Source organism: Thunnus thynnus, chromosome 5 (genome assembly GCF_963924715.1).
Source record: "Thunnus thynnus chromosome 5, fThuThy2.1, whole genome shotgun sequence".
NCBI lineage: Eukaryota > Metazoa > Chordata > Actinopteri > Scombriformes > Scombridae > Thunnus > Thunnus thynnus.
Window position 1 is genome coordinate 17,023,587 of NC_089521.1, and position 27,127 is coordinate 17,050,713.

At 39.7% G+C, this 27,127-nt stretch overlaps 2 protein-coding genes across 2 annotated transcripts; one reads left to right on the forward strand and one right to left on the reverse strand.

Moving 5' to 3' along the window:
* The first annotated feature begins 1,688 nt into the window (after positions 1-1,688).
* tnni1c (troponin I, skeletal, slow c) lies at positions 1,689-4,959 on the forward strand. Its single transcript, XM_067589633.1, has 7 exons — positions 1,689-1,844; positions 2,147-2,185; positions 3,092-3,133; positions 3,292-3,423; positions 3,575-3,664; positions 3,810-3,992; positions 4,081-4,959. Exons 2-7 carry the CDS (start codon positions 2,162-2,164, stop codon positions 4,180-4,182), a joined length of 573 nt encoding a protein of 190 aa, XP_067445734.1. The 5' UTR covers positions 1,689-1,844; positions 2,147-2,161; the 3' UTR covers positions 4,183-4,959.
* Positions 4,960-5,113: 154 nt separating this feature from the next.
* Positions 5,114-25,982, reverse strand: b4galnt3b (beta-1,4-N-acetyl-galactosaminyl transferase 3b). Its single transcript, XM_067589630.1, has 20 exons — positions 25,519-25,982; positions 20,976-21,031; positions 20,785-20,868; positions 18,744-18,839; positions 17,907-17,997; positions 17,706-17,806; positions 17,531-17,598; positions 15,795-15,873; positions 15,578-15,644; positions 15,209-15,343; positions 14,915-15,024; positions 14,267-14,367; positions 13,909-13,976; positions 12,551-13,805; positions 11,751-12,010; positions 10,238-10,391; positions 10,063-10,135; positions 9,822-9,975; positions 8,752-8,878; positions 5,114-8,144 (listed from the first exon to the last, which is right to left on the reverse strand). The coding sequence occupies exons 1-20, from the start codon at positions 25,652-25,654 to the stop codon at positions 8,033-8,035; spliced, it is 3,327 nt and encodes a 1,108-aa protein (XP_067445731.1). The 5' UTR covers positions 25,655-25,982; the 3' UTR covers positions 5,114-8,032.
* Between the last annotated feature and the right edge of the window lie 1,145 nt (positions 25,983-27,127).

The following is a 27,127-nucleotide window of genomic DNA, read 5'->3' on the forward strand; positions in this document are numbered from 1 at the left end:
TTCCCATGCAGATGTATTCTGTTTTCAGTTCAAACGCAAGAGCGAGAGGGCAGAAGGGTTCAAAAAAGTGATGAAAAAATGGAAATTCATAATGCATTTTTTTGGTAATCCCACATAAACCTTTAAACATCCTCTTTGAAATAAGAGAAATATTAGTTGTGTGTTCAGTCACCTCACATCAAAGGAATGTCCTTGGTTTCAGTCTCAGCTGTGGTGTTTATGTGTGTTACCACAGTCCAAAGATATACTGTATAAGTCAGGTGAAGTAGCCTGAAGTAGCCTGGAATCCCCCCAGTGCATGCTGTGACTCCAAACTTTCTGTAACCCTGAATAGGAATAAACAGGTATGGACAATGGGTGAACGCTGCAGGTGGAACTTTTGATGCTATTGCTCATGTCTGTGCAGAGGTTATAGTACACCGAGCCAAAGCGCATGTCCTATATATTATATATTGAGGCAGAAATAAAGCTCCTCAAAAACATCATTTTTTGTTGATTTTTGGGTCTGGCCAACCAGTGTAGCCAACCCTGTAGTTGATGTGAACCTGGAGGCGACAGGGTACATAGACAGAGGGTGGGGGGGTGTTTGTAACTATACAGTTTTGCACCCTGGTCCCCGGGCAGGTTAATCCGGACATGTTTTTAATAGTGGCTGGGTGGGTGCACTGCATTGTGTAGATGTCAGACATAGCAAAAGAAAGGTTATTGAGTATGGCAACATGACATCTGCTGTGGACCAACACTAACAGAAAGAACTATAATGTCTATTGTTCTTGTATTTGTGTCTGTATATCATTAGAGTGGAATAGTCACTACAAAATCACAGTTGTAAAGGAAAACAGTATTATATATATGTGACTTTTTTTTTTTAATTCTCAAATTACACCACAGATCAGGATTTGAGTGACCATAAAACAAATACTTTACTTCAAATTCATGACAGGGTCCATCAGGTTTGCTGATAGGACATTATCCTTTCTAACTGAGGTGATAATCATAACAGCCAGTTAAGAGTTGTTGAGTTAACAAACGGAGCTTTCCCATTAATCCCTGGTGACCGACCAATAATTTCTGACTGACTGGTGGGCGGTGTCACAGGCCTGGTATGTGAGTAGTGGGGAAAAGAGAAGACATCTCACTACGTGCTTTTTCTCTTTGTACCACAGATATCAACCTGAATTCACAGCTGCAGAGTCTGCTCTTACATTTCTGATATCGATTCCCTTTAAAACGTTATAATTTTATTTGGATAAAACTTGACAGAAACTATTGATTTGCAGAGCTTAAGGTTGCGTTTGTGTTTAACAGGATTTGATCATAGGCTATAAATTCATTAAATATCAAACCAGGTTAGATAAAATGTGACTCTGTCATTACATTCAGTGTGTTAGTGAAGTGGTTATTGGTATAATAAACTAATAAGGAAATATTGACTTTATATTTTGAAGGAAAAGTTGTAAAAAGATTTGTAAACTAACCATTGTAACTACAAAGAGACAGAAAGTAGCAGGATGTCATTATTTTTCAATAGAAACCTGTAACCCAAGACACCGTGATTTCTGACTACACAGGATCCTGTTACTGCTTTGTAAACCAGAAGATGGGCGTTAAGGGGAGTGGTTCATCTTCATAATAGACTATCTTTGGTGCATCAGTCTGGTATATAAAAGCCAACTGCAGTTAAAAAGTCATACTGATATCTATCTGTTGTATATTTATGATCCATGTTCTGATACTGGAGGTGTCATTTTCAGTGACTGGACTCTTTTTTTGTTTTTCTTTGTCAAATCCTTTTTTATCCTTATTGTGTCTTTGTCAAGGGTTCAACAATGTCTGATGAGTAAGTTCTGTCATCACACAATTTAAGTTTTTTTTTTTAAATTTAAGTTTTTTTCTATTTGTTTATTGGCCTAGGAAACATTTCATGTCTGTATTTCTGTATGTGTGTCTATATTTAACGGTGTCTCCTGTTTGCTTGTGTTTCTCTGATTTCTGCGGTCCAACAAATTCCACATGGACAAAACAGTTACGTAAGTTACAGCCTGCATGTCTTACCCTGCTATCTGACCGAAAAAAATTGGAGAAAGCATTACAAAATAATGTTCAGTGAAGCTTAAATTCACTTTCTTTATCTCTTTCTCCTTAGTACACGCCAGCACCCATGGCCCCCAAGGCTGAGGCAAAGGTAGTGATACTTGAACTGACAATGTGTTTATGAATAATAGTCCCATTGTACTAACCTGCCAAGTAGTTTGCATGACAGCATCATATCACTCTGCTGAACAGCTTCCTAGAAGAAAACAATATTACAAAGCAAATGGGGCACAGAATGATAAGATAGGATAGGATTCAAAATTTAAAGATAAGCTGAGTTGTACATCATCATCTCATATTATGACTACTGTACTATATCGTATTGAAACTGATAAGTTAAAATGTAATTGTTTGCAAAGATCAGTACCGCAAACCCAGAGACACAACGATACGAATAATAAAACTTTCTCAACATAGCTGACAGCCTGAATGAATGATTTCAGTCTCTAAAGGGTGTACACATGGACTAAATAACTCTCTTCCTCATTAAATCTTTTGTTGATGTGTTTGCGAAATGTAAACTATGTTTTGCTTTCATTTACATCTTACCAGGTTTCAGAGATAATATTTAATATCTTTGAAGTACACTGAAAGTAGAGAGAGTTGTGCTGTTTATTTTACAGTGTCATACTGACAAATGTGTCTAGACATTACTGCTATTTTCAGGGTAAGGAGACATTTTTTTGATTGTTTTACATAGAGGCAGCATGTATTTAGACGAGAAAAATAACTCTTCTCATAGCTGAAATACTGGGCTTTGTAAGCAGCTGCTGTCTTTGTATAGTGAAATAACACAGTCACATTCAGAGTAGTGAACCTGACAGTAAGCATGCCAGTTTGTACCAAACTATAAAAATGGAACTTATGCAGGTAAAGGATTTGCTATTTATCTCACAAATGGTATGTTTAAATTGCATTTATCTCACAAATGGTATGTTTAAATTGCATTAAAACTAAAAGGTCAGCTTTAATATGTGATATTTTGTATTATTTTCAGCCCAAATGCAAGATTTCAGCCTCCCGGAAGCTATCATTGAAGGTAAATATCACATAACTTATAAATAAATAGTCATATGTTAACGTATTAGCTTACAAACTGTACATAAAACTGTCAAAATGAGAGACATGTAAAAATCAACAGGAAAATTATGAGCACCAAGATCTCAGGCACTCTGTTTCATCTTTTGACCTGCTCAGATTCTCTTGCTCACTCGTGCCACGGAGGAACTGGAGGCAGAAAAGGCTGCAAGAGAGGAAGAGAAGGTTCGATACCTGGGAGAGAAGCTTCCACCGCTGCAGCTCACTGGTTTAAACATAGAAGAAATGCAGGTGAGAGCCACAAACAGTCAGAGAAGGTAAAGCATAAAAGGTTGTGGTCCTAAAACTAACCATAGAACATTGTTTATGCAAAGAAATAGTGACAAAAGTGTCTTATTTGTGTACTTGTGTGCATATATGTGTTTGTGGTTTTGTTTTATAGAAATTGTGTAAGAAGATTCATGCCATGATTGATGGGGTGGATGAGGAGCGGTACGACTGTGAGGCCAAAGTCATGAAGAACAACAGAGATGTATGACATCAACACAAACCAGACTGTGACACACAATATTCTAGTGATAAAAAAAATATGTCGAAATGTCGAAAATAGAGGTAAATAAAGAAAAAATGTTATTTATTAACATAAACTCACCAGAAAAGCTTTTCACCATTTCTAGATCCATGAGTTGAAACTAAAAGTGCAGGACCTCGGAGGGAAGTTCAAGAAGCCGGCCCTGAGGAAGGTAAGAGTGTCAGCAGATGAGATGCTGAAGGCTCTGTTTGGATCCAGAAACAAGGGCTCCATGGACCTGAGGGCAAATCTCAAATCTGTGAAGAAAGAGGACATCAAACAAGAGAAGGTATGGCTACTCAAGTAAACATATAGGGAAGAAAAATAATGAAACTGCAAAGACGTAGTGGCCTGAATGTGTGTTTCAAAAACTTTAGGAGCTGACCATGGACGTGGGTGACTGGCGTAAGAACGTTGAGGCTATGTCTGGAATGGAAGGCAGGAAGAAGATGTTTGATGCTGCTGGTGGTGCTCAATAAAAAAGCTCCTCCAATAACATCGCGTGACGTTAGGGAGTGATACTGAAACTGAAGAATACATAAAATGATAGATAAAAAAAAATAAATAATACAACAAAAATACACAACTGACAAAAAAGAAAAAATATTAAAATATTATAAAAATAAAAATTGCCTTGGAGGATCATGCTTGATGAAGCTCAGAAATATGAACTTGGTTTACAACAGCTGGCTTGCAAGTTCCTGCACTGGTCTTTGTCAATTTTTTTTTTTTTTTTGCTGCATTTAGAAGCTGGTGCTGGTGCTAAATGTAGCTTATTCTTCACTCTATTACTGCAGTACATAACATATCTACAGCCCTTACAGTATAATATCAAATTTATTTAATACAACTGACTTGACATTGTCCTTTCACACAGTTATGAATAACATATCATAGCTGTTTCTCATGTACAGTGTCTGCTAAGCTATGCCATTGAATTACAGTGACAAAGCAGCAGATATATATTTTATGTCAGAGCCAGGATATACTTAGCCTTTACTCTTGACTGGAATGTATTCCTCTCATATGAACAGTAGTCACACACACCAGTAGCTGTCCTTGGGCATCAGTGAGATAGAGGTTGAATGACTAAGCGACGGGATGGAGTTGGCAGCCTCCAAGGAATTTATGGGGGCCTGGTGAGCATCTGTGCAAATACAGTATGTGCCTGTCTGAATGCCGTTACTCATACTATGTGGACCACTTTCATCACTATTGTTAAACCTTAAAACCGTCCTCATGCACCAAACATCTATATTTACTGTAAATTGTCTCTAAAAAGTTCACCGACACATTATTTGTGCTTTTACTACAATTCAGGTAAGCTGAAAATTAGGCAGGGACCCACATTGAGGGAGGGTAATGGTCCCATAAAGCCATAATTATGGGTGGCCATTTTTCTGCCGCTGGCTGTGTTTGTGTGTGAGCTGTTCTGACACAGCTGAGCTATGCTGTGGGTGGTACATTTGTATGCTGCGGGTCTGCTAAATATTAATAGTAGAATCCATTGGGAAGCAAAGTGCCTCCCGCATGCCAAATTACAGCACCACATCTTTTCTTTAACATTGTCAAAGAGAATGTCTGCATGGAGCTCAAATCCCAACTGGAGACACTTCAGCCTCTGTAGCCACAAACTTAATGGACAAACTTAGAGCTTTGCACAGGACCGTGCACTGAATGACTCCCAAGACTCTTGTGTTTTTATTTTAGTTCAGATCTTTATTTTTCCTCGAGTGGAAATTTGATTTGCAGTAGAGGGAAAAAACATAAACACAACAAACAAGAGGATACGGGACATTAATCACGACAGTTACAGTAAACCAACCCCCGCCCAAAAAAAGCATTTGTTCGTCATCAAACCACTGGAATAGTAGCCATAATAAAGTGCTGCTGAGAAGTGCAGTCAAGGTTTAGTGCACATTAAGTGCATTTATTGTACTTGGAGCAAAGGAAAATTTGAATTCGCTGGCTACTTTAACAATATTGAACAAACGATTTTTGTTTTGCACTGAAAGGTTCTCATACAAGTAATTAAACAAAAGGTTAAAACAGACTCAATAAAGAATTTGTAAAATAAAGCCATCAGTGTCTTGTCCACATTAAAAGTATATAGTCTGCGCAGAAAGTGAAGTGAGTATATTCAAACAGCTTTAAAAGGGTGTCATACATTCCATAGAGACCAAAGTGATCAATCAATTGAAGCTAAAACAATTTCCTAAATGTGAGCTTTTAACCCAACAATGAGAATTTGCAGAAATGTGTACAGTACAGGATGAGGAGGCACAGACTGCAGACTGAAACTGACAGATATGTCATGTAAAACAAAACATGTTCAATCTATTTAACGGCACAATGCTTATTGTGGAAAAAAAGCTTATCCCACAAATTGTGTAACCTCTTATTTATCTGAATTCGATGGCTGTAGGCATACAATTGACAGCTAGAATATCTCAGTTTTGTAATTTTTCTTTCTTCTTTGTCACTTTTCTTAGGCCATTACTTGAAAGAGAGGCAGCTATTAAAAAGTATATACAATGTAATGAAAATAAAGGCAACAAAAACATTTTTTGGAGAAATTTATTCCGCAGATTTGTCAAGGCAGTGTAAATGGAAAAACCGGTCCCTGAGAGAAGAGAATCCCACACCGTACAGTAAGGCTGAGGTGAACTCCCAGCGTAAAGAGTGTCGAGGTATATAAAAAAAAAAACCAAGGAAGTGATGTAGGAAAAGGGAAAGCATCAAACGCAACTCTCACAAAGTTTGGCAGCAGGCCAGAATTTGTGCGGCATCTTTAGTGAAATGGTTCAAGATGTATCAATTTGAAATGACAGGCACAGCAGGTTCATTAAAACGGAATGTGAACAGATATTAGAAAATGCACCATTAGTCTTGTCTTAAATAACAATACAACAATGTGATAAAAACACAAGATCATGTTATCGTTCACTACATCAACAGAATATTTCTTGTCTGTGTTTCTTGTGTGAAAACAGTATTAATCCCAGTTAGGATGGGAAACTTCAGGAACTGCTGAGCCAAACAAAGTAGGTTTTGAGATTCAACAAAACAAATATTATTTTGGAACAAAGAGCAAAAAAATTAAGCTCAGCAGGTAGATCAGTAAAAAGATTATGAGCTGGTGACAGACATAAATTACAGTAAAAAATAGCTCTTGACTAAAGCGGCCCTTCATGCGGCATTTACACACACATTTGCTCAACTTTCAAATAAGATCTTTGGTGAGTGGCAGTGTACAGAGAATATGCATATTCATTTTCGATGTTGAATATAATTCCGGTTTTCTCAATTGTATCATATTTGATTACTGTTTCGTAATCAAATATGCCAGTATTGTCTACATCAGCTGACACCACAAAACACACACACACACACACACACACACACACACACACCAGTCTAAATTCATTTCAGCATTTCGAAGCAACAGTTTCTCTTACAAAACTTGATGATACACTCTTGAAAAATCACTTCAGTTGTAATAATTTTTCCAGTTTAAGGCTTTTCCTGACTGGTCTGTAAAATCAGCCCTCAGAGGGCCCAGTACCTGAATAACAGTCACAGCAGAAGGCACAATTAATATTGATGAGAACAAACAGAGGAGGGGGCGCTCAACAGGTACAGGAACTGAGGTACACTTTTGTCTTTTGTTACTAGAAGTAACATAAAATGCAAATGGAAAAAAAAAATCCTACAAACATTGATATAATAAATAGAAAGTTTTCCATAATTTACAACATGACAAATAAGGCTGTGCTAACGATACACACAATCTGCAGTCAAATACATGTATTTAATTTAGTCACAAACAAAACAAAGACATTTTTTTTCCCCAGTTAAGACTAATGTGCAAGACTCGTGATCTTTAAGATATAAGACACTTGTGTGTATATGTCCTTGGAGTGTCATTGAAAAGTCCAGTTTTGCGGATCAGGTTAGTTCATTGCAGCAGGTAGTGCAGATTATTGTGGTCTCAGTCAGCAACATGGTGCACAGCAGTATCTTCATATATAATATCACATAGTCAACAGCACTCATCGGCCAGTACCCTCTCAGTAGTCAACAGTACATCCAGTGAAATGAACTCAGTAGTATCTCCATGGCGATGACCTTCACTGCTGCCACTTGTAAGCTGCTGTTTCATGTCTCATAGAGCTGGAGAGACTGAAGACAGCATCCAGTCCTATATCACCCTGTTTGATCGATAAGCAGGTGTGACGATTAGGCAGCAGGAATCATGCTCCGGCCTTAGTGCTCTGGTTGCCGTGGTTGTAACCGTGGCGACAGGTGCAGCAGGCAGGTGACACGTGGTCACCTGTGGCTGGGTGACATGCGTCGGTTCCACATGCCACGTTTGGAGTGATAGTGGTGGAAGAAGTTCCTCAAGTAGATCCTCTCCACTTCCAGTCCTGCCTGGAGGATCCTAGAGCAAAGAGCAGAGGAGAGCGTTTGGTTTTCTCATGTTTCGTTAGCTTTGTCTTTTTCGTCTTTCCTCATCTCTATCTGAATCAGTCAGAGTTGCTTTTGACAGCTTTAAGGAGCATGCTACAACTTGTCAAGTGCCACGAAAGTGGAGAGACAATCAATCTAAAATGAATGAGATTGCAAGCCTCTCATTTAAAATGTGTCTATTACTGTTGGTGCAGAAATGTGTATTATCCTCTTTCATGATAGATTTTTCCTACTGAGGCTCTTTCTCTTTGATTCTAAGGGTCTGACTCCAAAATCTTTCTCATAAATGTTTAAGATTGCTGAAAATGTTGTGCTATTAAACTTGTAACAGTGCTGATATGATCTATTTACCGTGTCGAATCATCTACGTTTATAATTTGGCAGTTATTTGTGGGAATGAGAAATGTTCAAAGAACAACAGGGACCAGAAAAACAGAAGGGGCCAACAGCTATTTTCAAACAGAGCTTTCTTTTTGTATTTTTCCAGTAAAATTAAAGGAAAGGAAAAAGTGGCCAGCAATTATTAGAAACAAACAATTTGAGTCTATCCATTGACATTCAGGAAGCGAGGAACACACCTGTCGAGGAGCTCCCAGTCTTCTCCTCCCCAGCGGTCTGTGAATTCCTTCGTGTTCATTCCTCCCACTGCGTCCAGATCGGTCTTATAGATCCCCAGCAGGCCGAACCCATTAACCTCCCAGTAACCTGCAAAACAGACGGTCACATTTTCCTTCAGATTCCATGTCGCTTCACATCTACACTAATTCTGTTCTTCATTTCCTGGGTTTTGATATGCATCAGTCATAATATATGTCTTACTGTGACGGCTACCTTTTTCTAAGGTCTCATATCAAGGTGAGCAAGACATCATTCTCACGAAGCTACACCTGCCACTTGTTCTAACCTGGCAGGATTAGATGCTGCAACACAGGTGTAGCCAGTATAGACAATTTCAGTGTGTGTGTGTCTGCAGGCAACAAACTGCAACAAGTCCATGCGAGAACAAAAGAGGAAGACATGAGACGTCCTGTAGATTCTCTTCGATCTCTGGAGTCACAAATTTACACGTCTACCGTGGAAGAACAAGCTTCCCAGAATGGTGAGTAGTAATACAAAGAAAAACGGAGGGGAGCCATCCAACGCAGGAACGTGTGGAAACTGCTCAATACATGCACAAACAAAAAGACTGGGAAAGGCAGCTATTCCAGTTAATCCAAACCAAAGTTTCTCACTTTTCTGTTCCATTTTGGATTAAATCCCACCGTCTTCCCTCATGTCTCTTCACTGTCTGTCTCCCTCTTTTCTGTACATCTCACAGGGTTTCTACACTCACGTGGAAAAAAAGTCTCACTGACTTTTTAACATCTTGGTGACATTTAAGAATTTAAAATTGGGATATTTTGGAGTAAAGCGTGAAATTGCTTTGATCACGTATTGTCTATTTTTATAAGTAAAACCATTGATTTAAAAGAAGCATTTATTCTAGATCTACTGCTATATGAACAGCCCATTTATTCACTTCTGATGATGTGAAGTCACTGAACAGGTGACCTTTTGATAACATGACATAAATTTAAGTTCTATATTTCAGTAAAAGAAAGTACTTTCATCTATTGATATATCAATAGATGAGTGTATCTGTGCCTACCTTTGGCCTCTGATGGCGTGGACCCACAGTTCAGTCTCATAACTATTGGAGCAAAGGCCATGTATCCCTCCACACAGTGTTTCCTGATGGTTTCGATGATGGAGGGAGGGAAGTGGATGTGGAGGTCACAAAGAAACACAATGCTGTGGTTATCCTGAAGGAGAATGAGAGGGAAAGATTAACAACATGAGATGTATTATTGCTATCTTTTGATATTGCAGAGTGACGTTGCAGGACTCACATTTATAAGGCTGACACCTGCTTGCAGACCAGCGGAGCGCTCGAAATTCCCACCCAGCTTCACATACTGGTACCTGGAAAATTCCATGGGTATAATGATATTCCATACATAACCTTTATAATGAGCTTCGCAAGTTTGTATTCAGTATAAAAGTCCAGCAAACACACACACACACCTGGGGAGAGAGGATTTCTGTAGAGCCTTCCTCACATCCATGTCAGTGCTGTTGTAGTCCGTGATGATGAGATTAAAGTTAGCATCTCCGGTTGTTCTGAACATTTCCTCCATGTCAACAATCAGCTGCTGTACCCACCGAGCCTGGTTTTTAACTGAGGCAGACATGCAAACAAATAATTGTTTATTTCCACACTAGGAGATTCATGGAATCAGGTAATGCATGAACAAAAACTATAAAGAGGCCTGTGCTTTTAAAATAACTGCAGCCACAAGAAGTTCAGTTTAACGTTTATTAGCTGATATAATTTGGCTTCTACTGTTCATCAGCTCAGTCATTATCACTATGTCTGAAATGTGTGCAGGTAATCATGTGACGTAGTGTTGTATATACATGAACACCTTAACATTTCACCTTAACACACTGTAGTACGACAACAGTATTATAAGAAGTAACAATTTAGAGGACAAAAAGCCATAAACTAGTGTATCTATATTCCAATATTACATCTGGTGCATTGTTATGAAAGATAAAACAATATCAAGAAAAAGGCGCTCAGGCACTGAACTGATGCTCCAAAGTCAAATGTATTGAGTAAAGGAAATATCTGATATCAGCAGATGAAGACATATTATTGAAACATCATAGTGATAATCAATATATCTTTTTTTGGTGAGCATCAGTTCAGTATCTTGATACAATTTAGAAAACAAACACACGGGAAAGAATTCTGAATAATATACAAGTATCCTTCAATAGAGAAAAGGATCAGTTAAACATTAATGTAGAACAAATATTTCAACATTCACTTTCTAGACTCTTAGAATCCTGTAAGAAGCACAATGTTTACATTAATAGTATTGTTTATTAGTATTGTCACATTATCCTTATCAATATTTCATAACTTGAGTAAATACAGACCTCTGTTACATGCCTTGTGGACAATTACGTCAGCATCAGTGATAAAAACCACATTATTATTGTCGTAGATTGTCCAACCAGCAGGTGTTGTTCTCTCCAGGGTGCCAACCAGTAGGTCCGCGTCTTCAACAATTTATTTTTATGATCACTTGCCAGTAAGACTTTCCTTACAATGCTCTGGTTCACTCCCATAAAATGTAACAATGCAACGGTCAACTGAAATATTGACTTTCTACAGCTTCAAATCTTAGCTTGTTGCTAAATAATAAAACACAAAGCACATAATAGAGGCCTTTGTTTGATTAATGAAATACTGACAAAGATTCTTTGAGACACCTATTAAGGCAAATATTTAACTTTCTACTGGACTCAGAGTCCGACATGGAAATGTTGACATACTGAGGTTTTATGTTGTTTAAAAGCCTTCCCATATGGCTGTTATCTAAATTGCCTTTACCTTTAACACCCGAGTACCTTGATAAGGAATGTCTGTCAGAACGGCAAAAGTTGAAACAGAAGCCAACATATAACAAGAAGCACAGTAAAGCACATGATAAAAGAATGAGCATGGCTACAGGTAGATGTACAGTACCCGGCACTATGAAGTGGACGGTGGCAACAGGATTCCAGCGGAAGCCCACCGGGTTACACAGCAACATCTGAGGTTTCGGCCGCTGGAAACCTAAGTCTTTGCTGCGTTGCCTGCTGTGGTGAATCAGAGCGTAGATGTAGTGTGACAGGCGCAGCACCTGGCCGTTCACATCTTTCAGCACCAGCTCCAGGAAGTAGCGGCTGCCCTGAATCCCGTCCACACGCTTCTCCACGTTAACCACACTCACCAATGTGAACCGCCTGCACAGACACAGAGGGTCAAAAGCGGTATGAAACAATTGTGTAATCTATGTACATGATTGTACTTGTCTAATAATATTGGAAGTGTGTTTTCAAATGTGCAGGACTGACATGCCAGCAGGCATTGTTCAGTTAGGTCGGTGGTTCCCAACCTAAAGGTCTGGGCACCACCAAAGACAAATTTGAGGGGTTGCAAGAAACAGAAGGAATTGGGAAAAAACAGCAGTATTTTTTTCTGACTTTTCTCTACTCTTTGCATTTTTTCTTGTAATATACTGCATAATCTTCTAAAAGTGTTGAAAGAATCTGTGAATGGAAACTCAAACTCTTTGTTTGAACTGACCACAACTTATAGACACATATGTGACCTGTTAGAAGGTTTGCATGTAAACATTCATCAATTTTAAGGGGTCGAAAGCCAAAAAAGCTGAAAATGACTGTCAACTGTTACTTTTTAGACATAATACAGAAAATCTGACTTCTATAAATGTTTCTCATAATTGGTGATGCACAGGTACAGAGGTCTATACACAAACTTACCCATAGTGCTTTTCATTGAGTTTGTCCATGAAAGCTTTGACAATAGGCAGAGCATCACTGGAGTGGAGCAACAGGTTTCCAGAGATGTTGCAGCGCAGGTCGATCCAATCTGAGCGCTGTGCTTGCAGGTCCAGGTGGTTGACCTGGAAGGTCTGGCTCCAATTCACCTCAGTGTCATACACCGGCGCAGGGGTAAGATCCTCATCATCGGCACCTTCAAAGTCTCCTCCTGGTCCCCATAGAGAGTCTCTCTCACCCTCTCTGGTATCTCGCCTACTCTCGGCCCTATTGTGAATCTCGTCTTCCTCCCCTACTGGATCCTCATTTGTATTCAGCCTCTTTTTGACCATTTTGCCTCTAGTGATCATCTTAGCTCTGTGGATACTATTTTCTATGTCATCCTGTAGAGGTACATTCATCTCTATCTCTTTTTTCCTCAGGCTTTTTCTGGTATCCATCTCCCTCTGATTCAGCCTTACTAAAGGGCGATTAATGTCCCTCTTGGGAGTGATAAAACGCTTGGTGTCAACTTGCTGGAGCTCCATCTCCCTGTTTACATACCTCCGCTGCTTGGCCCCTGTGGATTTAGTTATCGGAGCGTCCCTCTCTAAGGCTTGAAGCTGCGAGTCTTTGAGTCTTTGGATTTGGGTATGGTTCATTTTTCGAGACCTCTGGATATGATGCTGTTTATAACTGAGCTGCTCTGATGGGATTATTGGTCGTTCTTTTGCCCCGGGCTGCACTCTGTCCACCGGTATCGGTGGATTAGTCCGTGCAGGTCCCTCAACTATCTCTATTGATTTCAGCTTTTGTCTCTTTGCTGGTTTTTGCTTCCCTCTCGGCTTTATCTGCTCTACTTTTTTAACGGGGCCCTCAAGTTTCAACTCTGTCCGGTTCAGTTTCAGACTCAGGTGATGTTTTGAGGCTTGGGTTGGCACTGACTGCAGAGTTTCAGCTGGTTTCTGTTTTTCTGACTGAGGCTGTGGGATGTCTTTTCCTTGCCTCCTCTGCATCTTATCTATGTGCAAATTTGTGTCAGAAGAGTTCTTCAGGGTGTTGTTAGTTTCTGCCGTGACTAAGGAGAAGAGTTTGCGCCTGCGTTTTTGAGCGTAATCGTCATAATCATCCCCATAGTCTGGAAAAAGGTTGTTATCTACATGCCGGTCCGGCTTTGCTCCGTTTTCTCTTAGATAGGCTTCATTGTCTAATTCGTATTCCTCATCTCGGATTAACTTCCTCCTCTGGAAACCAAAATCTGACATTCACCAGAAGCAGAGACAGAAAAGGAGAGTGAAATGAACTGACAATGCAAATATTTTCCTTTTTTTTTTTAAATGAAAGGTAGAATTAGAAAATACCTCTGGCTGAGTTTCCTTTTTCCTGCACATCAGAACGGTCTAGTCTCATGTATCTGGAGAAACCGAACCTGGAGAGAACAGGATATAACGCAAAATTATGCAAAGATTTAGAGGTTTTTATTTGCTTGATGTTACTTGAAAATCACAAACTGCAGTTTTCAGATGAGATTCCCCCTCAAAAAACACTCTCTGCTGTATAAAAAATTCTCAGTAGATTGAGGGGTACAGCACCCTCTGTTGGTGATACTGTAAAACCTACCCTTCTTATTGTATGTATTTCCGTTTAGTACAGTATGTCACAATAAATCTTACTACATATGTATCTATACTTTGTCATGTTTAGCGCCTGAGGTCTCACATCTTCATGTAGTAGGGGCTCTCAGGGTAGAAGCAGCTGTTCTCGGTCTCCATGTGTGTGAGTCGGGTGTAGTCGTTGGGGTAGATGTAGGACATGTGGACCTGGGGAGATGAAATGAAATGCTCTTAAAGCTATGAGAACTTGAACGATGAATCATGAAATCTTGTTTAATAAGGGTTATATACTATATAAGTATGTGTTTTTGGATGTGAACCGAGATTTGTTGTCAAGCAACGTTTAACACTACACCTAATTTAAAGAGACTTTAGATCATTAAAAAAATCAAGTAATGAGACTTTAGAAATATAGGTTGCACAATCAACTGAAAGAATTCAGATGCCTTGCTTACTAAATGCGCTTTCAGTTGTTAGCATGGTGGTGCAATTTAGATTCCTAAAATAACTCGGCACAAAAGGGGCAAGTTCAGAAACAAAATAATAGAGGGCCATAAAAGATAGAAAAAGCTTCCATATCGCTCTGGGGCAACATAAATAATAAAAATTGCTTTCTCACTAGAATATGGTTCTTCAAATCCAACACTGTATTCAGGACCTTTGAGGTGTGACTGCTATGCTCTGAGGAACAATATGAGGTGGGGCTCAAGCAGTAGAAATGTCAAATAATAAAATAAACTATATAAATACATACAAACTGAAGTCCTTGGTAACGAAGCAGAGGGAAGTCTTTGATTGTATAGCTGGGATTGTACGAGCAGTCGGGCAGAACACCACGTAGGAACTCGCTGTTTATCAAAGGCACTGCAAATAAACACAGCACACAGATTTGAGAGAAGATTACTTTTTGAACTCTTTGTTCATTTAGTAAGAGGAAATAGGTTACACCATATTTGCATCCGGGATGGTAGGAAACAAGATGGGTAACCTATCTGTTGTGTATCTGTCGTGTGGCAGAGAAATAGAGCAGGCGAGAGAAATCTCTCACCTTGGTACAGAGTGTCTCGTGGGTCTTCCCTCAGCATGTCCGCTGTGGCACTGTGCTGTTTTGTTGGGGTGTGTTGGTGGCTGGCGGCTGTCTGTGGTATGTGGGCAACATCACTCATCAACAAAGCAGACTCATCTGTGGGATAAAACCACAGGGCATTAGAATAACAAGCGCTTATTCTGCAACAAAAACCACTGAACTGATATGCACCTTTGAGCATCCTTGCAGGATAATAAAGGCAGACACAGTTTTGGATTATGAGACGCCGTGTGATGGAGATTTTCCCTGATCTCTGGACTCCAATACAAAATTCACTGAGTAATGTTTTCTCAGGCAGCAGGAATGATGTGCGGGGGTTTATGTACTTACTAACATAGAGGGAGATGTGCTTAGATTCAATAACCATGAACCTAAAGCCTTGGTCCAGGAGCTTCCACTGTTTGAAAAGGAAGACAAAGAGCTGTTTGTCTTTTCCACTTCATTATTCACATTGCAAATAAAAATGAGCACAGATTTGATATAAGGGTTGGAAAAGGAATGAGGGTGTGGACATTTTTTTATGACTGTGCTGAGTCTAATTACTTACTGCCACCTCCACATGGTCAGTCCCTCTGTCGTTCTGCTTGTGGATAACTTCAAAGAAGTACCTCCTCTGAGAAGAAAGCCTGTAAGACAGTAACAGTTCATATTTAGTACTACATATCAAACAAACCTTTACTGTTTCTTCAAAGAAATACAATCATGACGCTCCAAGCACAGGATCTGGAGGTCATGTAGGTCCTGGATGGCTGCAAAAAGTCTCTTTCTGCTGCCTCTTGAGACTGATTAAACAGAAATATATATTTTTTATCAATATAGGTTTACTTGGTACAACTCAAACCTAAAATCTATCTTCTGCACTCATATTTTCTGGATATATTTCTGAAAACGTCTGAAACTGAAACTACAAGAAACATGTGTATGTTTGTTTACTTTTGCTGCTGTATTTTTCTGCTTTCCCTCATTCATGTGTTAAACTTCATACATTTTAAATAAATCAGAACTTCTAGATATAAAGTTCTCCTTCAAACAGATGTGTCCTCCTTGAGCCTCTTGTAAAAAGACACTTTGAGCAAACACTTACACTCTTATGGACTTAGGGTAAAATGTTCAGGTTCTCACAACATCAAAACAATTAGTACAAACAATACCACCGGGCGTGTACATAAACTTAGCGTTGCTCTTGACGACTGATGTTTACATTTCCTGTCTAGAGTCAACTTATCAAACTGGTCTTGATTATGTAGCCTACAAAATTTCCTGCCAAGTGCCAGTAAACCACACCCACACCGTGTGACAAAAGCTTTCTGTCATGCTAGCAAAAATGCTACGACATAGTTTGAAGCAGTGGTTGAACTGTTTCCACGTTCTGTGTTATAACAGTTATGTAGAGAGTTAACCACATCAGCTATTCTACACTGGATTCCCAGAAGAGCAAATACATTTTTACACAGAAATGGTTACGCTTGGGCTATTAGGCAAGAGGTGCTTACGTCTAGACATTACTTTGATGTGGTTAAAGAGACGCTTATTGCACTTCCACATAGGTTGGGGACTTGCAATTAAATAAATAATGGTCATAATTGGTGCAGCGGAGACTGTGACATCTCTTTGACATACATTTTTGGCCCCTAGTGTTGGTTAAGCTCTTAAAAATACTGTATACTACTTTTCCCATAATGTAACTCAATAATGTCTTTCTGTCAGACCCTCCCTACATGTAAATAATATGATATTTAAGAGTAGTTAAAGGCAGGTGAAATGTATTCTCTCAATTACTTTCTTACTATGACTAATGGGAGTCAACAGTTCTGGTTATTACAACTGAGAGATTTCCATCTGTGTCTTTTATTTCCTGTGCTCTCACTGGTTTAACTTGGAAAGGCCTCAGCTGAGAAAAGGTGACGTCACATATTTCCATGCACCAATCAGAATTTTAGCAATATTTGAATGACAATCTGATGAAAGTTGTTGGGTGATTTGTTTATGCTACCAGAGGGAGAGGTCACTGTCAATTAAAGATGATCAAACATACTCACAGAGTCCCGATGAAGCAGAGTTTTTGAGTCATATATTTTTTCCCCCAAACTTAACCAATTTTTGCTTTAAGAAATACTGAAAATTTCAAGTTTTCAGGGGCTTTAACAACTGAGTTTTGTCAGTCCGGCAAGAGGACAGTTTTTCCTGAAGCAGAGTTAATTACAATGTATTATATGTTCATCCACTTGCATTGTTGACCCAAGCAGTTAATCAACAACGGAATCTAGTCTGGCGTCAACTCACCTAACTGGTCTAGAGGTCTGACTGGCATACTTCTCAAATTCACCAGGGGCTGTCCATTCAGTGCCAGTCTATAAAAAAGGAAAAAACCCACATGCATACAAATACTACAGTGACGGGTATAAGGAAATTAGCCCCCAGCCCTCTGCCCCTTTGAGAAGATGATAGACATTCATACCTTTCCGACCCAGGCCAGTAACTGCAAGTTGAGGGGAGAGTCATCTGTGCTGAGCCAGAATTCAGAGTTGTCATCAGAGCTCAAGGCAAACACAAACTCCCCTGAGAGACCGGAGAGAAAAAAGAGATAAAGAGACTGATTGAAGGAGAGATAATTAGTGTGGTATCAGGCTGGAACAAGATGAGAAAGTACACGTTGTACCGTCAGAGAAAGGATGTAGATAACCAAAAATCCTGAGCCCGTAGTTGGTCCACTGAGGAGAGACAGCCAGCTTCTGCACTGTAGTCCTGGACTGTAAGAGCAAGGAAAGGGAAACACAGAGACTGAGCCAAGATGTTTACTCAAAGTGAGACTACACCTTGAGTCCAGGGACATGAGGATCTAGCATGTGGATGTAGAATGTGACTCTGAGTGGAAACAACTGTGAGCGTACATGTGCCTTTGCTTGTGTCAGAGTGTGCGCTGCGGTGTCTTTGCCACATAAAAGCAAGAATTGCTTCTCAGTCAGCAGAACATTTTGTTTTAATGTATGTGCAGTTGTTACACAGATGTATGTGCTTGCATGATCTTGATAAAGTCGTCTTCTTGTGAAAACTGAGATAAGGAAAATGTTCTGCCTCTAATCAGATATACACAAATCACTGGTTCCTTCCTTCTGAGTACTTTCTTAAGTTTCTATACATTAACTCATGAATTCAAAGTGACTTATGAATAACAAGTAGAAAACGTTTCCATTTTTGAATGACAAACCATACAAACAACAAGAGCTACTGTTGGGAAACCAAAAATGTAAATTGTCAATTAAAAGGAATAGTTCAACATTTGCTGTCTTGCCAAATTACATTACAAGTAATTTACAATACAATTAAATTACAAGATCAACATCACTCTAAGACGTGGGAGTAGTATCAATCTTCTCATCTAATTCTCAGCAGGAACACACATAAGTGATTCTCCCGAATTGCTACATTACGTATTTATACATAATTATTGAAAATGAAGTGAATCGCAAGGATCAGGCATCAGGGTTTGACTCACATGGGGGTACAGTGGGTAGTGCAAGTTCTTGCGGAGACCAGCTGTAGAGCTGCCACACCAGTCCTCAAAGACATGCAGATTAGCTTGTCCCTTATACTGCAGGCAGAGAGGAGAGAGTCATGACGATGCTGGGAGCTCATCAGTGTTTGTGCTGCAGTCAGCAGTGGGACAATTAACCATCTGGCCTTAGTACTTGGCGAACTAAAACCAATAAACATTTGCAACAGATTTGTTTAGATACCACTTCACAATGCATTGGCAGCGCTTCTGCTCTCAACTACCACCTATTTCCTATTATAATCCACCCTTCTTCCGGTGTAATGTACTTCAGTTCACGAGAGTTCAGCCAAATAACACAACAACAGATTGTCTCCCTTACCTCTGGTGGTATCTTATGACATACAGATAGTTTGGGGGCAGGTTTTAAGATAACCGCCACTAAGATTTTTACCTCCACTCCAACACAATGGAGGGAATTTGTATTTCGTTTGTGGTCCTCACTGTATTATTAAATGACATAAAAAAAATAAAATACAACTTATCTTTACAGAAACCCATCACCCTGGACATATGTCACTGTGAAGCGTTTTTTTTCATTGGAACTACCTTTTGCCAAAGAAATAGTCCCTATAAAAACTGTTGACAGCATTTTTTCATAGATTATCAAGAGTAGCTGAAGCACTGTTTCTGGAAAAAAAATCAATTGGGTGGAGGCAGAAATCTCAGAAAATAAGACCAAAACTAATCTTAATGGGTGGATACTGCTAGAGCTCAGGAGTAAATGTTTTTATGTAATTTGGGTGAGTCATGTTTATACACAGGTAGACAATAACAGGAACTGGGTGACAATGAAATGACGGTACTCAAATTTCTCTTCCCCCACTTCCAAACCATTCAATGAAAGTCAGTTGGAAACACTAGCACACACACACGCGCACAAGAAGGAAGTTGAGTTTCAGCAGAGAGCCCAGATGTCCTGTAAACATACACCTCTGTGACATCTGCCAAAGAAGCCGTGTTATTTAAGCTGTGTGTATGTGTGAATGAGTGTGTTGAGCGCAGCAAAGGGGCACGCTACTTCGGGTTGGAGCCAAAACCTTTATATTACCTGTCCTCTAGTAGTTCATCAGATTTCATTAGTGGTCAGGCTAAACACTGCTGTCATCAGCACAGTCGGTTAAATGTTAGCATGACCTGGCTCGCAGGAAGACTGTTAAATAATGACTCAAGGCATTTCACAGCCTGCTGCCTGAGTCTATAAACATGAGTTTTCCACGTTTGAGATCAAAGGCCACTCGATTGGGAGAGCATTTAGTTTTTTGACAGTGTATGAGTTTTATAATCACATATTGTCAATGTGTTCTGTGAATTCAGCAGGACTTGAACTTGTGAAAATACTTCAAAGATACAGTGATTTCTTTGGTTCATAAGCGATGTATAAATTCACATCCTCTGTTTAAAGTAGTTTTGTCCAGCAGATCCAACATATATTGTTCAGAATCTTCTCAAATTATGCAACTGTAATTTACTTCAACATTTACAGTCATTTCTCATGTAAAAAAAAACACACATTCAACACTCTTTGACTGCACATCAAACGTATTTAGATGTGGGAATGGGTGACATATACATATATATATATAAAATGTTCCTCCACCATAGACTCCATCATAGATTGGGCCTTTAAAGCTCCCACACAAACATGATCACTCGCACTATTTACAATGCGAACATGAAGTCTGTAGAGCCAAACGCACAGACAGCAACAGCTTCCCCTAAACATGAAATACGAGTTGCAAGCAACTGGCAAAAGTACAGCCCAGCCCTGCTTAATATAGTGGAAACATGATGACTCTAATACAGAGCAATAGAAGCTGCTCAGACAACCTCTGCTGCTGGAAACACGCTGCACATAGAGGCAAATGCACTGAAGTGGGAGGGGAAATGGGCAGGTTGTTCAGAGTTCAAAAGAGGTGAAAGAGGGTATTTAAGTATGCAGGCACCCTTGGACACACACACACACACACACACACAAACACACCTCTGGTTTCCAGGCTTGTGGAATATAACTGGAGCTCCAAGCAGCTGAATCCTCCAGAGAGTCTAGTTGATGGTCCCTTCTGACCTGGAAAAACACACACACACACACATTAAAGCCACTGTCTTTAGCTTGGTTTCCTTCACCCCATCACAGTTTCTATTACTACCTCTTTTTCCATGCACCGTCCTTACCCTTTCGTCAGACGTGGCTCTCCGCCAGCTGCTGCCTTCAGCTTCAGGATTCATACCTGAGGAAGAGGGTGAAAACAATCAGCGCAGCGCACGGTTGACGAACAAATATGCAGCGACTGTGCACAAATACAATCACTGTCACATGGTCTCTTCAACTGACTGAAAATAAACAAGATTTGTCAGGTGCAACAGGTTGTTATTCTCACACTGGCATCCTACCTACTTTGCATTCAACCTAATTGTATTCTAATCCCGAACTAGTGTGTGGTTTGATCTGCTCCTGATGTTTGGTGACATAGGAAAATCAGTTAACTGAAGGACTCAGCTGCCAGGTGTGGAAAGAGGGAAGCACACATGTATGAGTAACAAACTCCTGTAATAGTTAAGCTGAATCTCGAAACAGCACATACATAGTTCTGCTGCATATCTACATCCACAAAAACCACAAGCACTCCTGCAACTATGCAGGCTGTCGACATACAATGTCATAAACCTAATATGCTTGATTGTGGATCACGTACTACAGGTGTTACCAGTCTTTCTTATACAAGATGCTTTTTTCATCCATTTCTTGTGGGTTTATGTTGCATGAACAATGAAGCCCAGTGTCCCAACTGAGTCCCACCCACTCCCTGTCCCAATTCAATGCTGATGTCCACTGCATGTAACTCATCTCAGTCAGAGCCTTCAATGAGCAGCGACGGCACTCCTGCGTTGGCAAAATAATCTTCAACACAGAAGATAAATAAACGTTACTCCTTTACCTCCTCCGTCATCTTTCAAATTATAGGGCAGTGTGTATTTTAAAAGACCTCGGTGTTTCATGTCTTTTTTTTTTTTAAGAGCTTGTGGTGTCAGTGAGTGAACTGATTGTGGTTGTGGACTCGGCATCTGTCATTATCACAAGGGCGGAGATTTCCAAGCACACACACGCTTGAGACACGGGGCCAATTTTGACAACGCACATAATTCTAGAGTGGTGGTTAAGAAAAGCAAGAGAGGAGTATTTTTATCTTCATCTGTACTCCAGTCCTCCTTCCGTTGCCTTTTTTTTACTCATGCAGTTGTCAGATACAATCATTTCAAAATGACTGGCATTGCTTTGTACGGTGAAATATAATGACTCAAGAGTTGACATGTTTTTCAGATAAAAAGGAAATTGCTGCAGTTCTTTGCTGGCTTTCAGCTACTATGCATGGCACATAAATCACATCTGAACAACAAAGAGACTGGAAGTTTTTCAAGTGGCGACTGTATTAATGCGATGTTTTGGTCTATTTTGGACACCGATTTAGCACAGCTACTCTCCTGAGGCAGCTGAAAAACAATGTTCCCACTGGAAAATTTGCTCTACATCCTGTTGCACTTGTGTGTAGAGAGGCTGTATTTAATGTACAGTATAGAAAGTCAAATATACAGTTTAAATAGTCTACACAATTAAGAGGGAGTGGCACACTCCCTCTTAACACACTGAACAGACCAACAGGTTTTCTCCAGTAAGCAAAAGCAGCAAAAGGGAGGATAACGAAAACTCCAATTAAACCTTTTCCACCAAAGGATTATTCAAAAATACAATAGACGTGTCCAGTACATCATAACATTAAGCCACCTACCCACACAGGCATTTCTCCACCGGGACATTTATTAACTGCAGCACTTCATACGTTATCTATGTTCTTAAGTGCCCATGTGACCTACATGTGGGAAAAACAAGCCATCCCTGAAAGACCCATATCTGAAGAGCCAAGCCCAAGAGCACTCCTGTGGCAACCCGTATTGCATGTCTCAATCATTCAGTTTCTCGTCTGCAAGTTGGCAGGTGATGAAAACGTTCCTGCCCTGCTGCACAGGAGGAAACCGGAACAATCGACATTTGCTGTTAGAATGCTTCTGGGTTTTTAACTTGGACACACAGAGCCAAAGAGCTTTTTAAGGAAGACTGTGAACTTCCTAATCCTAATGTTAGATACTCTGAGGGGCCCTTTACTGTAGTTTTATGATGACATGGACTCATTTCTTTACTTAGACTCTCTTTGATCGCTCCTGTTTTGTTTCTGATATTTTCTTTTACTATAAAAAGGTTCACAGGGGCTGATTATAAGATAAGTAGAACAATGAGGTTTGTGTCTGGTTAGTAACTTGTCAGAGCAGTCATCAAGATGAAGCAACTGTAAAAGAAAGAAGTGCTTCATGATAGGTTACAGACAGTATCTGATCTATGTATGAAATAGAGTGTTGATTTTGCAGAAATTAATCTTTGATTTACCGACTTAAAGATTTATTGACCAGGTGTAGATTGATAGTATTTAATCAAGGCCTGTGTATAAAGATGTCATGATAATACTTTGTGATGTAACCCTGCGATATGTTTCTTGTCTGTGTGTGAAGTTTTCAGGGTGAGAAATAATTGTGAAAACAAAAGAAGAAAATCTATATCTATCAAAATATCTTACATTTTGGATGATTTTGAGAACTGTCTATTAATCCTAGTGTCCAATACTTTTAAAGTGTATCCCTCTATTTTCAAAAAGCCTCACTAACTTTTACACTAGTATCACAATTACAAATACGGACGGCAGTCACACACTAGCTTAGGCTATAAAGGCTGCTGTATGTGGCAGTGGTCCATGTAATCTACTTGTCCCTATAAAAACAATCAATAAATAAATATGAGAGTGTAACAAGAAAATCTCTTTTCAGATGAGTTATTAAAACTCCTGGTGAGCCATGAAAATCAGAGTAAATGTGTATCACTGTCCCCAATAAGCACACATGAGCGCAATTTCCTAGTAGTCAAGTTGCAGCACTTTTGGTCACAATCTACATTTTAACTGTCTCAAAACTTACAAAATCTCTCTTTCAACTGTCTGCTTTTTATCTTCATTACCTCCTGTGATTGGTTATAATTTGCTGAGAGCAATTTAATAACAGAAATAATTGCTGTTACCTGGAATCACCTAATTTGACACTTTTATGGAGAGTAAAACTGATGCAACTGGTTTTGCATAAGGCTGTCAGCTATGATTACAAAATCATAACATATCCTTCCTTTTTTTCTACATTGAGGCGTGTAGATACTTTGATAAGAGTTTGTGTCTTCTGCTTATTAAGTGTAATAAATCTAGATTACTGTCACGGATGAAATTAACACTTCTGTTGCGCTTGTTTTTGACACATTTTGATCACCACAAACAGCTTAAACAGTAATGAGTTTGTTTTAACCTGTCCAACCCTACCTGCCATTCTGCTATTATGCATTTAGATCTTCACACTGCTCTTTCTGATCATCTGTTTGGCTTTGCAGAGTCCTTCCCTCGAGAGGAGTCCCACTGTGACGAGGGGGCTACAGCCCTGGAATGTGTAGATAGGCAAGCCCTGTAATGTAGGTCTTAGGCATGTGTTTACACGCCTGGCTTTGTTCAAAGTGTGTGTGTGCGTGTGTGTCGTGTGTTGTTATTTCTCTCTGGTGGGCAGACACCAACCTGACTATTTCCACTGTTCTCATCTCCATCTATGCCAGTGTGGTGACACCCTGATGTTATACTTGGGTGTGAGTGCAGTGGAACAGATGGTAGGCTGAGGTGTAAATAAAGTAAAGGGGGCAGGAAGTTTGGTTACCAAGTGTTAGACAAGACTTCCTTTAGAGTCTAAACCTGTGGTCTGACCCCCCGACCTCCCCATCCCCCCTCTCTCTCACTCGCTCTCTTTCTCTAAACACACTCTGTCTTTAAATCGACCTGTTGTTTCACCTGCTGTGGGCTCATATTTCCTGTACAAGCTCACCCAGCATCATTAGTGGAAAGAAAAAGTAGAAATAGCAAAACAAATATTCCTGTTAATGCTCATACAAAGGCTCATAAGGAATATATATGAGTTACTTTATAATGCATTTATAGTGATTTAATACATAATTTACTTAATTTTATACATAGTGAGTGACCAGAAAAATAGAAAAAACCTTTAAAATTATTGTAATTCAGTACAATACAATATTCCTCATATTTCTCCTACTTTTTGTCTTTTTTTTTTTTTTAATTTCCGAGGGTTTGTTGTATTGAAATACACTGCATTTCATCCTAAAACTCCTTTCAAATCGAACAATTACGCATTTATTAATGAGGTGGACAAAATATTGGAAACAGCTTTGAACATTTCCAATTACACACCAGTGCGTAGCATCTATAAAATGTGTCAGAAATGAGGGAATAGTTAATCAGCTGAAGAAGAAAGCTGAAAACAAAGCGAACTGAGGTAAGTTATCGCATATCTGTTATCTATAACGTTGTGTCTGCTTTTTCTGGTCACTTTCACCTTTTTGTAATGTTGCACTTTCTTTTTCACCTGTAGCTACGTGACGCCTTTAGTTTTACTTTTTTATAATCCTACAATTGAGGTTTTGTATCATTTCCACTTGCAGGCAGCTACAGGTTGTCTATTCGGCGCAGTGTAAGTGATGCATTACTTTTACAAAAGTTTAAAGGGATAAACTCTTGAGTAAGACTTGTCGTAAAAACGTCTGGACTGGTCAACTAGACAAACTTACTGGTCCCACTGCTCCATGCTTTTGCAGCAACCATCTCGTGGTAGACGGCCACCGCTCCGACCAGCAGAATCGCCCCGAACAGAAGATATCTGCCATTGCGCCGCAGTTTCTTCAGAGGGAAAAACGTCGCGATCATCTCGGCTCTCGGGTGAAACCTCCTCCCGAGGAGTTACTCATCGGCCGGGTCACCCGCTTTGTCATCAGGAGGGGACCGACCCCACGCACCGTCAGCCCCGTCCGCTTGCCTGCCGCTGCTCCAAGTTGGGTGCGCACTAACACCGGGGCGCCCCGGTTATCCCCCAGTGCGCACGGCCCCTGGTGGCTCTCATCCCCGCGAAAAAAAACCTCGCAGTGACCGCGCTGACCTCCACGTCTCGTCCCACTGTGGCGTACAAACAACGGAGTGAACAGTTAGACCTCACACCAGCTTCAGTGCACACAATTTGATGAAGACACACAGGGGGAGGTCGGGATACAAGCTCCGCCTTCAGAGTAAAATCGTAACCATGTCACACTAGCGATTCAATAAACTTAAACGTATGTGCACTCAAAAAGACTTGACTATATTAACTTCACTTGCTTTACATCACTCATCGCATGTATATATCTTTTGCTGATGTTACACTGGAGCAAAAGTTTAAAGATATGTGTCATTTAGGGATTTATTTTGGAAAGTGATACTGGGAACAGTATCGTGTATTGCAGCTAACTTGACGTCATCGCGAGTGGTTGGAGGGAGGAGTGAACCTGGGCAGCACCCAGCAACCCTGTACCTGTAACAGGTAGTGGCAACATTTACAGACAGTTTAGAGCTTTTTAGCTTCCGGGTTTTATCAACAGCCGCACATTTATAATCATATATATTCATATTGTATATTATAACATGTAATTATTCACTTTCCTTCGAGGAACCCCTTATTAGGTAGATAAAGGCTTTATTCTTCACTTTGTTTGTAATTAAAAACATCCACAATGAGTAGAAAAGGTTTGAAATAAAACCAAATTTAAAAGCAACATTACTCGTTTCCATTCATAATATAACATGGAATAAAAGTCATATAGGAACAGGAACATTAAGCAATAATGATTAAAAATACTGTTTGAATGTTAATTTTAATATTTAACCATATTAAAACTAAAATAACTCTTGCAATGAAATAATTACAGTGCAGTTAGCTCAAAAATAAAGAAAGGAAGTGAAAGAAGGAAATATTGTGTTGGGAGTGTCATGTAATTCAACAGAACCTTGCAATGAAAAAAGGCCGCTGCACCTTATGTGTAATTGCATGTCCATTTTACATCCATTCTCCTGTGGTTTATTTTCCATTGTCAAGCAGGTAAACAGAACAAAGAGATGTGGCACCTGCTGCTCTGATAAAAAAAAGGGACTCTCCTGGGTGAGTGCTGCTCCTACACCTGCCTTCTTATATAGGAGACTACAGTATGTCTCAAAACAAAACAAGGAACCAGCAAAATCTGATATTCTCAAAACAAAGAAAACACCTTGTGCGGGGTAAATCAAGTAGTGCAGATGAATAATTAAAAGCTCCACTTTGTTTCATCATCCACCTGTAGGGAACAGGCGGCGCTGGCTGGTATAATCACATCA